Source organism: Stigmatopora nigra, chromosome 16, assembly GCF_051989575.1.
Source record: "Stigmatopora nigra isolate UIUO_SnigA chromosome 16, RoL_Snig_1.1, whole genome shotgun sequence".
Classification (NCBI taxonomy): Eukaryota; Metazoa; Chordata; class Actinopteri; order Syngnathiformes; family Syngnathidae; genus Stigmatopora; species Stigmatopora nigra.
In genome coordinates this window covers 9,018,870-9,030,642 of record NC_135523.1, presented here as the reverse complement: position 1 = coordinate 9,030,642, position 11,773 = coordinate 9,018,870, and the positions used below count along the sequence as shown (strand labels likewise).

Here is an 11,773-nt window from a genome sequence, read left to right as displayed (position 1 = left end):
GCCGCTCACCGTACCTTTACTTATCTAGTGTAATAGTTGTAATTGAGTATTTGTATTTGGTCGAACTTCCTACTTCCTGCTTCATTTGCAACAGAACACGATCCTACGAGAAATGTCATATTTTACACTTTTTTGACTTATTTTCCACACATATTTCGATATTCGCATTTTTGTCATTTCGTCTTCTGTACACCTGCCCTGTGCGCATTCTGATTCCGGAGCTCTACCCCTGCTCCCTTCATATTGCAATGGTGTATGGTCAGTGCACACCTTGGGTGAGTTCGGAATAAACACGGAGAGCTTTTGTATTTTTTATCTTTTTCCAGAATACGTAACATTTCACGTGATTGGTACAGGTTGTTTGTAGTGACATTTTTTTCGTGACATACTAGCTCTTGTTACAAAGCCTGGGATAGACTCCAGCACCTCTCCCGCCCCGTGTAAGGATAAGCCGGAAAATGAATGAATGAATGAATGATAAATCATGATAAAAACATAATGAAAGAAACACAAATGTTAAAGACAAAGCTGCATGTGCATCGCAGATTTCAATCTCTGCACATGATCAGTCTTTTACCACACTCCTAAACACAAAACGCCAGTTTTAAGTGTTTGGAAATATGTGGGATGGTTACCAAACTTCTTAATATTGAATGTATGTAATACATTATAATAATAATAGTAATAATAAAGTTGAGTGGTACCTCTACTGACAAAATTAATTGGTTCCAGAACTTGTTTCGTAACTTTGATTTTTCAGGAAATAGAGCCATATTTTATGTATAAATATGTGATCAAAAGCGATCATAGTGACCTCATTTTGGATGAAAGATGTGAGTAACTCACACAAATTAGAATAAACGATAAGAAATTGATTTGACAAAGTATTAAATTTTATAACAAGTACTATGCAAAAACATTCATGCAAGTGCATGTAGTGTGCAGTGTGTGCAGGTGTAGTCATTGACTACAGCTCAGCCTTTAACACATTAACACCGGACATTCTTATCCCCAAATTGGCCAACCTGGGGCTCCCATCTTTCACCTGCTCCTGGGTTAAGGACTTTCCAGTCAACCGACCCCTGCACGTGAAGCTTTGTCGCTACATCCCATCTAATCATAATGTGCATACTAAAGGGCTTCGTAACCTGTATATGTTGTATGTAGAAGCAATTGTCAGTAGAGGTACAACTGTACTTATACTATTACCATCTTTAAAATTCAATTTGAATTCAGTAGATTACAGGTGGCACTTAGTTTAAAACGTCTGAGAAACACCTTTACTCTTACACTGTTTATACCATATAGGTTATTAATAAGGTAATAAGTGAATAATATCAAATCTCTTGTTTTCCTCTTGCATTGCAGACTTCTTTTGCTGACAATCACTGCGCAAGATGAGGATAATAACCTTTTTAGTGGTGGGACTCACAGTCCATGTAATCTTCTTTCTTTCAATCTTTGATATCTACTTCACTTCTCCTCTGGTACATGGCATGACACCCATGGCCACACCTCTAACTCCACCCGCATCCAGACTGGTGCTGATTGTTGCCGATGGCCTAAGAGCAGACAGCTTCTTCTCCTTACTTCCAAATGGATCGTCTATGGCGCCTTACTTGAGGTGGGTAACAAGAAAGTATTGAAACATATAGATATATATTTATTTGTCTATGTATACATATTACTTGTAAGTCTCATATTATCTGCTGTCCCTGCTAACAGAAGTGTCATTGAGGAGACTGGTACCTGGGGTGTCTCCCACACACGTGTTCCCACTGAGTCTCGCCCAGGTCATGTTGCTCTTATTGCTGGCTTCTATGAGGATGTTAGTGCTGTTGCTAAAGGTGTGCAACACACAACTCAAAGAATTCATCAGTTTCGGTGATACCTCTTGAGTGTTCACAGTTCATGTCATTGTGGGTATCTTTGATCAGGTTGGAAGGAGAATCCTGTGGAGTTTGACTCTGTGTTTAATGAGAGTACAAATACTTGGTGCTGGGGGAGCCCTGATATTCTGCCTATGTTTGCCAAAGGTAGTGTACAGACTGTTTAAGCCACATGCAGGATTCACACATTACAGACCGATCCTATTCTGTAGCTCGACTTAAGTTTAGTCCTAATTTTCATGGTAAAACATTGGCATTTGATGGATTTTTTAGAAAAACTGAGTGTGTTACAACTTTAACTCTAGCGTCAAAAAAATTGTGAGAATAGTCTGAGATATCACATTCTACACCTGTAAAACCATAATACTATACAGTTAAGTGACTTTATTGAGCTACAGGGGAGGGTCATGTTATCAAAGTTTCTATTTTTTGTTCGTCTCAAAGGCATGACACAATAAACCTTTTATCCATCACTCACTTGCAGGTGCAAGTGGAGACCATGTCTTCACACATACTTATCCAGCAACAGAAGAGGATTTTGCCTCTACAGATGCTTCCAAGTTAGACAGCTGGGTGTTCACACAAGTAAAAGTATGCTACCTACTACTCTTCGATTGTTTTTTTTCCTAGCAGCATCCAGGATTAGACATAATTTAATTTATTTTTGTCTTCCCTGCCAGTCATTTTTTAATTCGGCCAAGTCCAACTCTACATTGATGTCCAGCCTCCGCAAGGATAAGAATGTTTTCTTTCTGCATTTACTGGGCCTGGACACAAATGGACATGCCCATAGACCAGCTTCACAGTAAGTTTTCTTTTCTATTATAATTCACTTATCAATATAATGCACTGCATATTTGACTTTTTATTTACCTGTCACACAGTGAGTATCTAAACAATATTGGCCTGGTGGACACTGGAGTATCTGAAATGGTATCTATAATCGAAGAGTTCTTCAGCAATGACGAAAGGACAGCCTTTGTTTTCACTTCTGATCATGGCATGACTAATTGGGGTAGCACATTTAATATATGTTTTTAAATTCACAGGTTATCTACTCAAATGTTATGTACTAAATCCAAAATGTGGATGTCTAGGTTCTCATGGTGCTGGTCACCCCTCAGAGACTCTGACCCCTTTTGTAGCTTGGGGAGCTGGCGTACAGAAACCCCAAAAAGTGATGGAAAAACAATTTTACAAAGATACTTACTTGGAAGGTGCATTTGTACAAATATTTAAATGCCTATTAGTTTAAGAAATGTTCAGAATGTGCTTTATGGTTTGAGTGGGCTAATGCATTTGTTGTTTCCTGATTTCTTTCTTGACCATAGACTGGAAACTTGAGCACCTCAGAAGAGTTGATCTCAATCAGGTATGGATCGTTCAATTAAAATAAAAATCCATTTGAAAAGTATTGCTACAATGTTCAAAAGTTTGCTGGCTTCAAACTCTGCAGGCTGACATTGCTCCACTCATGTCATCTCTAATTGGTGTTCCTATTCCTGTCAACTCTGTTGTGAGTATTGCTTTTTCACTCAGAACAGTCGTGCGACTAAAATAATGATAATAATATTCAAAGTAAAGATATAGTTTTGTAATACCTCCCCTAATTTTATTCTTGTGTGTGTGACCTTAGGGAATATTACCTCTACTTTACTTGAACCAAAGTGATCAGTTCAAAGCAGAGTGCATGTATACTAATGCTATTCAAATATTGGAGCAGTTCAAGGTGAGACTTTGCAGTGTGCACATCTAGTGTTAAAACTATTTACATTTGTTAGCATTAAAAACACCTTTACATACCTAAGTGAGTAATCATTGCTAAGGTTAGTGTGACTTTTTTTGAATGAACACAACAAATGCGATGATCATTTATGGACTTACATTTTCTTAGGTGAAAATGAAGCAAAAAAAAGAGACCACACTTTCTTGTCTCTTTACCCCATACAAGTGAGTACCATTTTGTTTAGATTAACTTACATAGATATACAATTGTTATGCTCTGCAGGGCAAACGCTCACTACAGTCAAATGTGTAGAGCAACCTATTAGACTACATTATTTTTCCTCATTCCTATTGTATTTTGAATGTTGCCCGTAGTACATCTGGCTCTGTTTAGAATATAATTTCAAGAACATGATAAAGTCTCTGTTTTTCAGACAACTGACTGAGCCTAAGCAAGCAGAATTCATGCAGAAAGCAAGAACACTAATTCAGCTGGAAAAATATGAAGATTCTGTGAGTATGGCGAGGAAATTCATTGGTAATTGTCATGAAATGAAATACTGCAATTAGGACATTGTCTATGCTAAAAATCCAACTGGTTAAATTAAGCTAATCATTTTTTTATGCCTTTATTGTTTTTGTTGTAGATATTGCTCTGCCAGGCTTTGATATCCTCTTCCCTTGAAGGCTTAATTTACTACCACAACTATGACAGGTTTTTCTTGGGTTGCAGCGTGGTGCTGGGATTTGTGGGCTGGACATCATATGTTGTCCTCGTTATTCTGAAGACCCATACGGGCCTTAATATGCGACCCGGCCTCTTTAAACAGGTATGATTCAAATCAATTGCATGAATTCACCAAGTTTTTGTCTCACATTTAGGTTATATTAATGGGTTCTGTATCCACAGAAATTTGATCACACTCTAGTATGGCTGAGTTGGTGTGTCGCAATGCTAATAAGCTTGTTCCTGTTCATCCAGAAGAGTCCATTCACATATTATGTTTACTGCTTGCTGCCTGTGCCCATATGGTACTCAGTTATTAAAGAGTGAGTGGTCTTCGTATACGAATTTTGATGTGATTATTAAAATAAATTACAAACAGCTTACTTTGAGCTTATTCTAGCTAAATTTTTTGCGAAAGAATGAAAATATATCTGCAGTAAATGGGTTCCTAACATCTAAGATTTTAGTGAGTGAATCTAATTTGGGAGAATGTATCAATGTTAGTTTGATTATTCGAAGATGAGTACACTAACAAGGTGATGGATGGAATAGATTCTTGCTGTGCTCGCTTTGTCATGTTTATTTTACAAAGTCATTATTAAATTCATTCTATTTTACATTTTCAGGTCCAACATTGTAAAAGACTCGATTCACTCAGGTCCATGCCTGCCGTTTTGGAAATGCTGTGGTTACTTTCTGCTGGTAGCATTTGGAATTGAGCTTCTGGTAGCTTTTACAAGTATATTTGTATATTTTAACTGCCAATAGGTGTTATGCATGGATACTGTTTAATGTCTCTGCTGCCTCCAGGTGGTGAGTTTTTTCCATCGAGCCATGTTAACGATTATTCTGGCTGTCCTGTCAATCTGGCCGCTGCAGTCATGTCTTTTTCACAAGGCTAAGGTAGGAAAGATAGAAACAACATGGACATTTCCATTCTGTAATCAAATTGAATTATTAGTAGAAATTGATGTATGTTTTTTTTCAACACACTGATTTTAATATCCCAAGAAAACTGAATTGTACTTCTCTGACTGAAGTTTTATCCATTTTTAACATTTTCTAGGGCCATTCAATGAGCTGGTTTCTAGGTTGCCTCTTCTTGGCTGTTTTCCCTCTAATGCCTGTTGTTGGAAGAGAGCCCAACTTAAATCTGGTGTGAGTGTATTAAACTACCCCCACATTACAAAACATGATGTTGAATCAATACTTTTCTGATAATAATCATAATGCAGTAATATTTTTTTGTTGTAAAATTGTGTAATTGTGTATTTCAATTTATTTCCTCAGCATGTGTGCAGGTATGCTCACTCTCTTTATATCGTCCTGTTTCCTCTGGTCTTCATGGAACAAAACAACATTGCACCAAAGTGATAAACATCAGTTTATCATACAGGTGACTACGTATAATAACTATATAATTCTGTTCAGTACATGATGTTTGGATACAATCTGGATTTATACATCATTTGGTTAAGCAAATATCTGATTGAAATCATAAATCAACATTGTCATATTTTAGATATGCTGCTTGGTTAATAAAATGGTCCTTTTCCTTGCTCAAACACATTTGAATTCACTAGTGGCAGAATTGTAATATTAAGAAATATATCACTCAAAGAATCAAAACCATACCTTAGTAACATTAATGATTATGATCCCTAATTTATTTTACATGTGGCCAATACTTGGTTTAGGTCAGTAACAGTATTTTTGAGACATTGGGGTATTCCTGTTACATGCATACATTGTTGTTCCGAATTGACATATTCCTCTAAGGGTAGTGGAGCGTGGAAACGTCCGCCCTCGCAAATCCCGTCAATTGCACATTCTGCCGAACTACTGAATTCTTGCATGCATTATTTTGAATTTTGTTTTCCTGGTACTTCCTACTGCTAGTAAGAGACTTATTACAGTCTTTCACTACACCGCATAAGCATCAAAATTCAAAACGTGTAATGTATTATGGAGCAACAATTATATCTTCAACTAAAAATAAAATCTACAAATGGATCTTGGACAAAATGCTACTTCCATAGGAGCCAATCCAAAAGTCACAACCTGTATAGGTTTTTAAATGTGTTAGCATGGCCTTGTATAATGGTTACTGACAAAAAAAACTAATTATGAAATAGTTTTGACTGCATTTAAACGTAGTAACCTTTGTGGGAATGCTACTGTATTTCCCATCATGACTTACACTGTAATCGGTGTCATTGTACAGCTGCTGCATGTGGCCATATGTGCGTTCGTGCCATTCCTAACTCACTCAAGCCTGCAGCAGAAACAGGGTCTGCCTCTCCACAATCAGATCCTTAGTTGGGTCACATTAGGTAGGTGGCATATAAGTGGATAAGTATGTTCACAAACAGAAAACAAACAAGATATTTACCATACGCTTTCCCTTAGCATCTTCTATAGTTGTTCCATTGATGAGCTCTACACGCCTGTTTCATCGCCTCCTCAGCATATTCCTCTCACTGACAGCCACATACCTTCTGCTTAGTACCGGGTAAGAAAGCATATATTACGTATCCTACATTATTATTTAAGCAACCAGAAACATTTACTTGAAATCATCAACTATGTTATGCATTGAAAAGCTAAGTACAACTGTATTGCGAATCTTGAGGGAATTAATCATCACATGATACTTATTACTTCTAATCTAGGACTGAGGCCTTGTTTCCTCCGGTGTTATCTTGGGTGATGTTTGTGTGGATCAACATTGAGCAGGAAGCCATGATTGCTCAGGGAATTTCTGGAAGGCAAGAGGTATAACACTGTTCACCTGTATAAGATTACAGTTACAAATGGTTTCTGAACAAGTATAGTATTTACATTTTTGTAAATATCCTATTTTATGCTTCTCGAGAACCTACACAACACTAAGTAACCAATGTTTTGGTGCAAAACAAACAAACAAACAAAAACTAAATTGCTTTAAAAAAAAAAAAGCAATTTACTATAATGTTGATTAAATAACGTCTATTATGGATTTAGATCGAGGCAGCTTTCTTTCCAAATGCCACTTCTGGTAAAGGCTGACATTGGTGGCCAAACACACAAAATTTTAGATTAAATGGGGTACCCTTTGACAAACAAAAAAGTAAATGTTTGGTTAGTGAAGTCCAATCCATTTAATTCAGTATAGTACCCTTTTACATGACATTGGTACTTTTAATTTTGAAAGATTTATGCTGAATAGTGACAACATTTCTCTGTACGTAAGGGTAAAATCTGTGTCCAAACTCTGTTACAGCTCTCCGCTATTGATTTTTCTGCCAACATTGACATCTCCAAGATTCGTGAGCTGAAGTTGGATGACATCCGACGATCATATTTCTTTGTATCCTTAATGTCATTTGCTACTAAGAAAACAAGCAACAAATAAAACAAAAATTCTCCTTGACCTCATCTTTTGCTCAGGTATTTTTCATAATAACAGCTTTTTTTGGGACAGGAAATATAGCCTCTATTAACAGGTATTTACAAACTGTGTACACACACACAGACACACACACACACACACACTAACCCTTATTAGGGTGTTAAAACTCAAATGTCCATTTGACCTTTAATCTGAAATGTTGCTCTTCCATTTCATACACAAGTCAATTCATGTAAAAAAAATGTTATATGCAATCCTTCAAAGTGTGCTTTATTGAAGTGCTTTAGCACTAAATGAATAAATATTAGTCTGACCCCACTCCTTTTTTTCCCATTTGTTTTTTTTCCCCAGTTTTGACCCAACATCTGTGTATTGTTTCCTCACCGTCTTCAACCCGTTCATCATGGGAGGGTTAATGATGTGGAAGGTAAAATACAGATGTAGGAACTTTTTAAGTCCTTGTCTTGTCAATAGTCACCAAGAAGTACTTCTGTATCTCCCTTTTTTCGTCTTCTAGGTCATCATTCCATTCATAGTTGTAATGTGCACCTTTGAGACTATCCAAGTTACAACACAGCTCTCATCAAGAAGGTAATTAATACATTATTTTAACCACAACATGATGTCTGATTTATAGAAATCCCAATATAATGTGAAATTATTCTCTATCTGCAGCTTGTTTCTGATCGTGTTGGTCATCTCTGACGTGATGGCTCTGGTAAAGCCTTAGTTTTACGTAACACAAATAACTATTTAGTCAGCCCCTGATTGTTTTCACACTTAAAATCTTTCCTAAAGTCTTTTTATCATAATCTGTACATTTCTACTATGAAAGAAAGGTTATGTCAAAACATGTCAAATTTTTAAATCAACATTCTCTTGCCCCATTCTATCTTCATTTGTACTGTTTAATCTATATATTTCTGTTTTAGTGGAAGTTAAACATGAACTATTTATTTCTATCCTACAGCACTTTTTTTTCCTAGTACAAGACTATGGCACATGGTTGGACATTGGTACAAGGTAAATTAACACAATTAACTACTGTAATCTGCAATATACCAAGTAAATCTTGGGTTTGCCTAACTACATCTAAGATTTCTTGCCTTACGTTTATGCTTCTGATCAAAAATGTTAGAATTTTTGGAACAATATTATGACAGTAATCCCTCAAATATCGCAGTTAATGTAGACAGACATTGCCGCGATAATAAAAAAATCGCGAAGTAGGGACACCCCTATTCTAACTTATTTTTTTCCCTTCAGTATTGAGTCATAGAAGAAAGAATGGCTTCTACTTTCGGTGTCAGCATAGATTATTTACACTTTTATGTACTTTAAAAACATATATTTTTTCTTTAGTGCTGAGTCGTAGCGCAAAAGTGACTTCCGCTTACGAGTTTGGCGTGAATTTTTACATTTTTTATCAACTTGAAAAAATGTTTTCTGTGTTTAAAAATTAATAGCGTAAAAAAATCGCAATTTGCGATAATCGAGGGATTACTGTATTACAGAGCATGAGCTAATAAGACACTGTGAATGCAAGGTGCACGTATACTGTACTGACACAGGCTAAACTCACTGTCTTTTTTGTATTGCATAGCATCAGCCACTATGTGATCGTGATGTCAATGACCATCTTTCTGATGTTGCTCAGTGTTGTCACACACATCCTTACCTCCCAAAGACTTGTTCTGTGGAAGAGACATAAGACACATTTTACCTGAATAAAAAGTAGTGGTCGATGAATCTGCATGACCACCACCAGCGACACCAAAAGCAGTGCAGTTAATGGGTCTCAAAGGAAGCCACTATGATCCTGAACAAAAACCTGGAGCCAAATACTTTGCACTGCACAGACTAACTTGAGGCTTTTAGATTTAAATTGTTTACATATTTATATTTTCTCCAGGTGTTGTTTTTGTGGTTGAGAATTTTTATTTTGTTTTTGTATTATACCTTCTCAACAGTTGCTAATTCTAATGTTTTAACTGATTTATGTATAATTTTTAATTTATCTTTTGTGGGGTGCTTTGCAAATAAAGAATTTTCTATTTAATTAAAAACTGTCTTATCTCTGTTTGGTTTTTAACTATTTTAAAATAAAAATGGACACCACGAAAATGCTAAGAGTCATGAAAAGTAATAAAAATTTAGCACACAGATATATCAGTAAGACAGGTCCATATTTACTTATATCGTTTCACTTCAATGATAAAATGTAGTATTGCACAGTACTAATACAAATCACATGCAACACAGTGAATTACCAGATCATTCTTAATTTATGAGATCAGTGTGTCTGGTCAGGGTTTGATTTTATACAAACTGGATTACAGCAATATTGGGATTCTTTTTCAAATGTCAAAAAACAGTTGGCACATTTTGCGAAAAGAAGATAGACAAGTGAAATTAACAAAACAAATTGGTGGAATACCAATTAGTAAAACTAATTAGGTCAACCATGAACATGATTTATTTAGTTCATGGTGAAAAAAAAACAGGCCCCATCTATTTTTGTCGGTATAAAAAGAGACAAGCTATAACGAGTTTTTTTTCCCTCATAACATATGAAGAATGAATAGCTTTTAGATGGGTTCATAACGGCCAGTTTTTAAGAATGCATTCAAAAACCTCAAGTCGCAGTGTCCCCTTAGAATCTAAACAATTCACGCTCACACTCATACCTAGGGGTAATTTAGAGTCTTCAATGTCTTTGGAATGTGGGAGGAAACCGGAGGACCCGAAGGAAACCCACTCAGGCAAATAACATGCAAACTCTACACAGGTGGACATAATTAGATTTGAACCCAGGACCACAGAACTGTGAGGGCAACACACTAACCACTCATCCACCAGGCCGCCGATAATTATAGTAAACATTTAAAATACATTTTACTGAGCATCAGTCCATGTGCAAGAGGCATTAGGTTCCATTGTGCATTAAGACCCAATTTCTGATGAATTTCTAGTTCAAGGTCAAAAACCTTGATATCTAAAAGTACCTGATTTTCAGGCTTAATTTGAATCAGACAAAGTGAATGATGGGATGGCATTAAAAATCTAAAAAAAATATTAACATGTTAGAAAATGTTATTGAAACGGGAATGCGTAATGTGTAACATTGCCAAACACACATTATATTTCATTAATTTGCATGCAATTTAATGGTTCTAGTTTTATCCAACTTTACAACGTCTTTTTCATGAGTGTATCCGTTTTTTGCTATCGCAACCAAGATGGCGTTCAAGTGGCAGCCAGTGGCGGAAGCTCCGTCCACTCTTGTTCGTTTTGTGTTTTTGCTGCTTTTCTGTCTTAATGATTTGATTTGGTGATACTTAAAGCATCCTAATTACTTTACTTTGCTTTGTACTTTGTGCTTTTGCTTTGTTGTTGTGCGGCCTTTGCGACTGTACTGTCTAACTTGTAACTATGTGGTTGTTTTTTATTCTGTATCTCCATTCCCTTCCCCCCTTCTTGATACTGTCACAATGAAATTTCCCGAATAAGGGATGAAAAAAGTTATCCAATCCAATTTCAATAAAGTGTTTTAATCCTGGCAATACAATTAGCAGCATTCTTACTGTTTGTCCAATTGCCAGTCATCTTACCACATTTCTCACTTCTGTTTTGACTTACTTTCGAAAAGCACCTCTGACTTCCTCGACTTCCTTTATTTTACTTATTTATTTTAGATGTGCCTTGGATTATTTCTATAGAACGTACACCTGAGGAATCATAAGAACACTTTCACACAAAAATCATGTCAGGGTGACCAAGGAGAATAAATGATTACCAGAGATAGAACATATTCCTCACCCATTTTATATTTTTAGCTGAAATGCAAATAATGCACAATTTTATATGTATTTTGATTGTCAGCTATTGATGGCACAAAAAAATAAAATTCAATAATTTAATTTTGCTATAAAGAAATCATGCAAATAAAGAGCCTCTATTAAATGATAGTTCTTTTACACCTTGCATTTACTGTAGGAGTAGATGTGACATTTTGCTCTGCTCTGTGGAGGAGGAAGCTGT

At 36.0% G+C, this 11,773-nt stretch overlaps 1 protein-coding gene across 2 annotated transcripts; it reads left to right on the top strand.

The window, feature by feature from the left end:
- Positions 1-25: 25 nt before the first annotated feature.
- pign (phosphatidylinositol glycan anchor biosynthesis, class N) lies at positions 26-9,789 on the top strand. 2 transcript variants are annotated; one of them, XM_077735885.1, is made up of 30 exons: positions 26-275; positions 1,369-1,421; positions 1,538-1,624; positions 1,726-1,847; positions 1,938-2,036; positions 2,374-2,480; positions 2,570-2,694; positions 2,774-2,904; positions 2,987-3,106; positions 3,221-3,261; positions 3,346-3,405; positions 3,526-3,618; positions 3,784-3,839; positions 4,049-4,127; positions 4,262-4,444; positions 4,525-4,664; positions 4,968-5,067; positions 5,152-5,244; positions 5,408-5,499; positions 5,632-5,737; positions 6,566-6,674; positions 6,751-6,853; positions 7,014-7,116; positions 7,604-7,690; positions 7,771-7,826; positions 8,084-8,159; positions 8,250-8,323; positions 8,408-8,450; positions 8,703-8,755; positions 9,336-9,789. In XM_077735885.1, the coding sequence occupies exons 3-30, from the start codon at positions 1,608-1,610 to the stop codon at positions 9,457-9,459; spliced, it is 2,592 nt and encodes an 863-aa protein (XP_077592011.1). In that variant the 5' UTR covers positions 26-275; positions 1,369-1,421; positions 1,538-1,607; the 3' UTR covers positions 9,460-9,789. The 2 variants fall into 2 exon arrangements, with proteins under 2 accessions (XP_077592011.1, XP_077592009.1); XM_077735883.1 differs by having other exon boundaries at positions 1,369-1,624.
- Positions 9,790-11,773: the final 1,984 nt, after the last annotated feature.

Coding starts and splice junctions, on each gene's coding strand:
- pign (XM_077735883.1), top strand. CDS start 1,398: ATGAGGATAATAACCTTTTTAGTGGTGGGACTCACAGTCCATGTAATC. Junction 4,445..4,524: donor GACCCGGCCTCTTTAAACAG/GTATGATTCAAA, acceptor CTGTATCCACAG/AAATTTGATCACACTCTAGT. Junction 8,756..9,335: donor TGGTTGGACATTGGTACAAG/GTAAATTAACAC, acceptor TGTATTGCATAG/CATCAGCCACTATGTGATCG.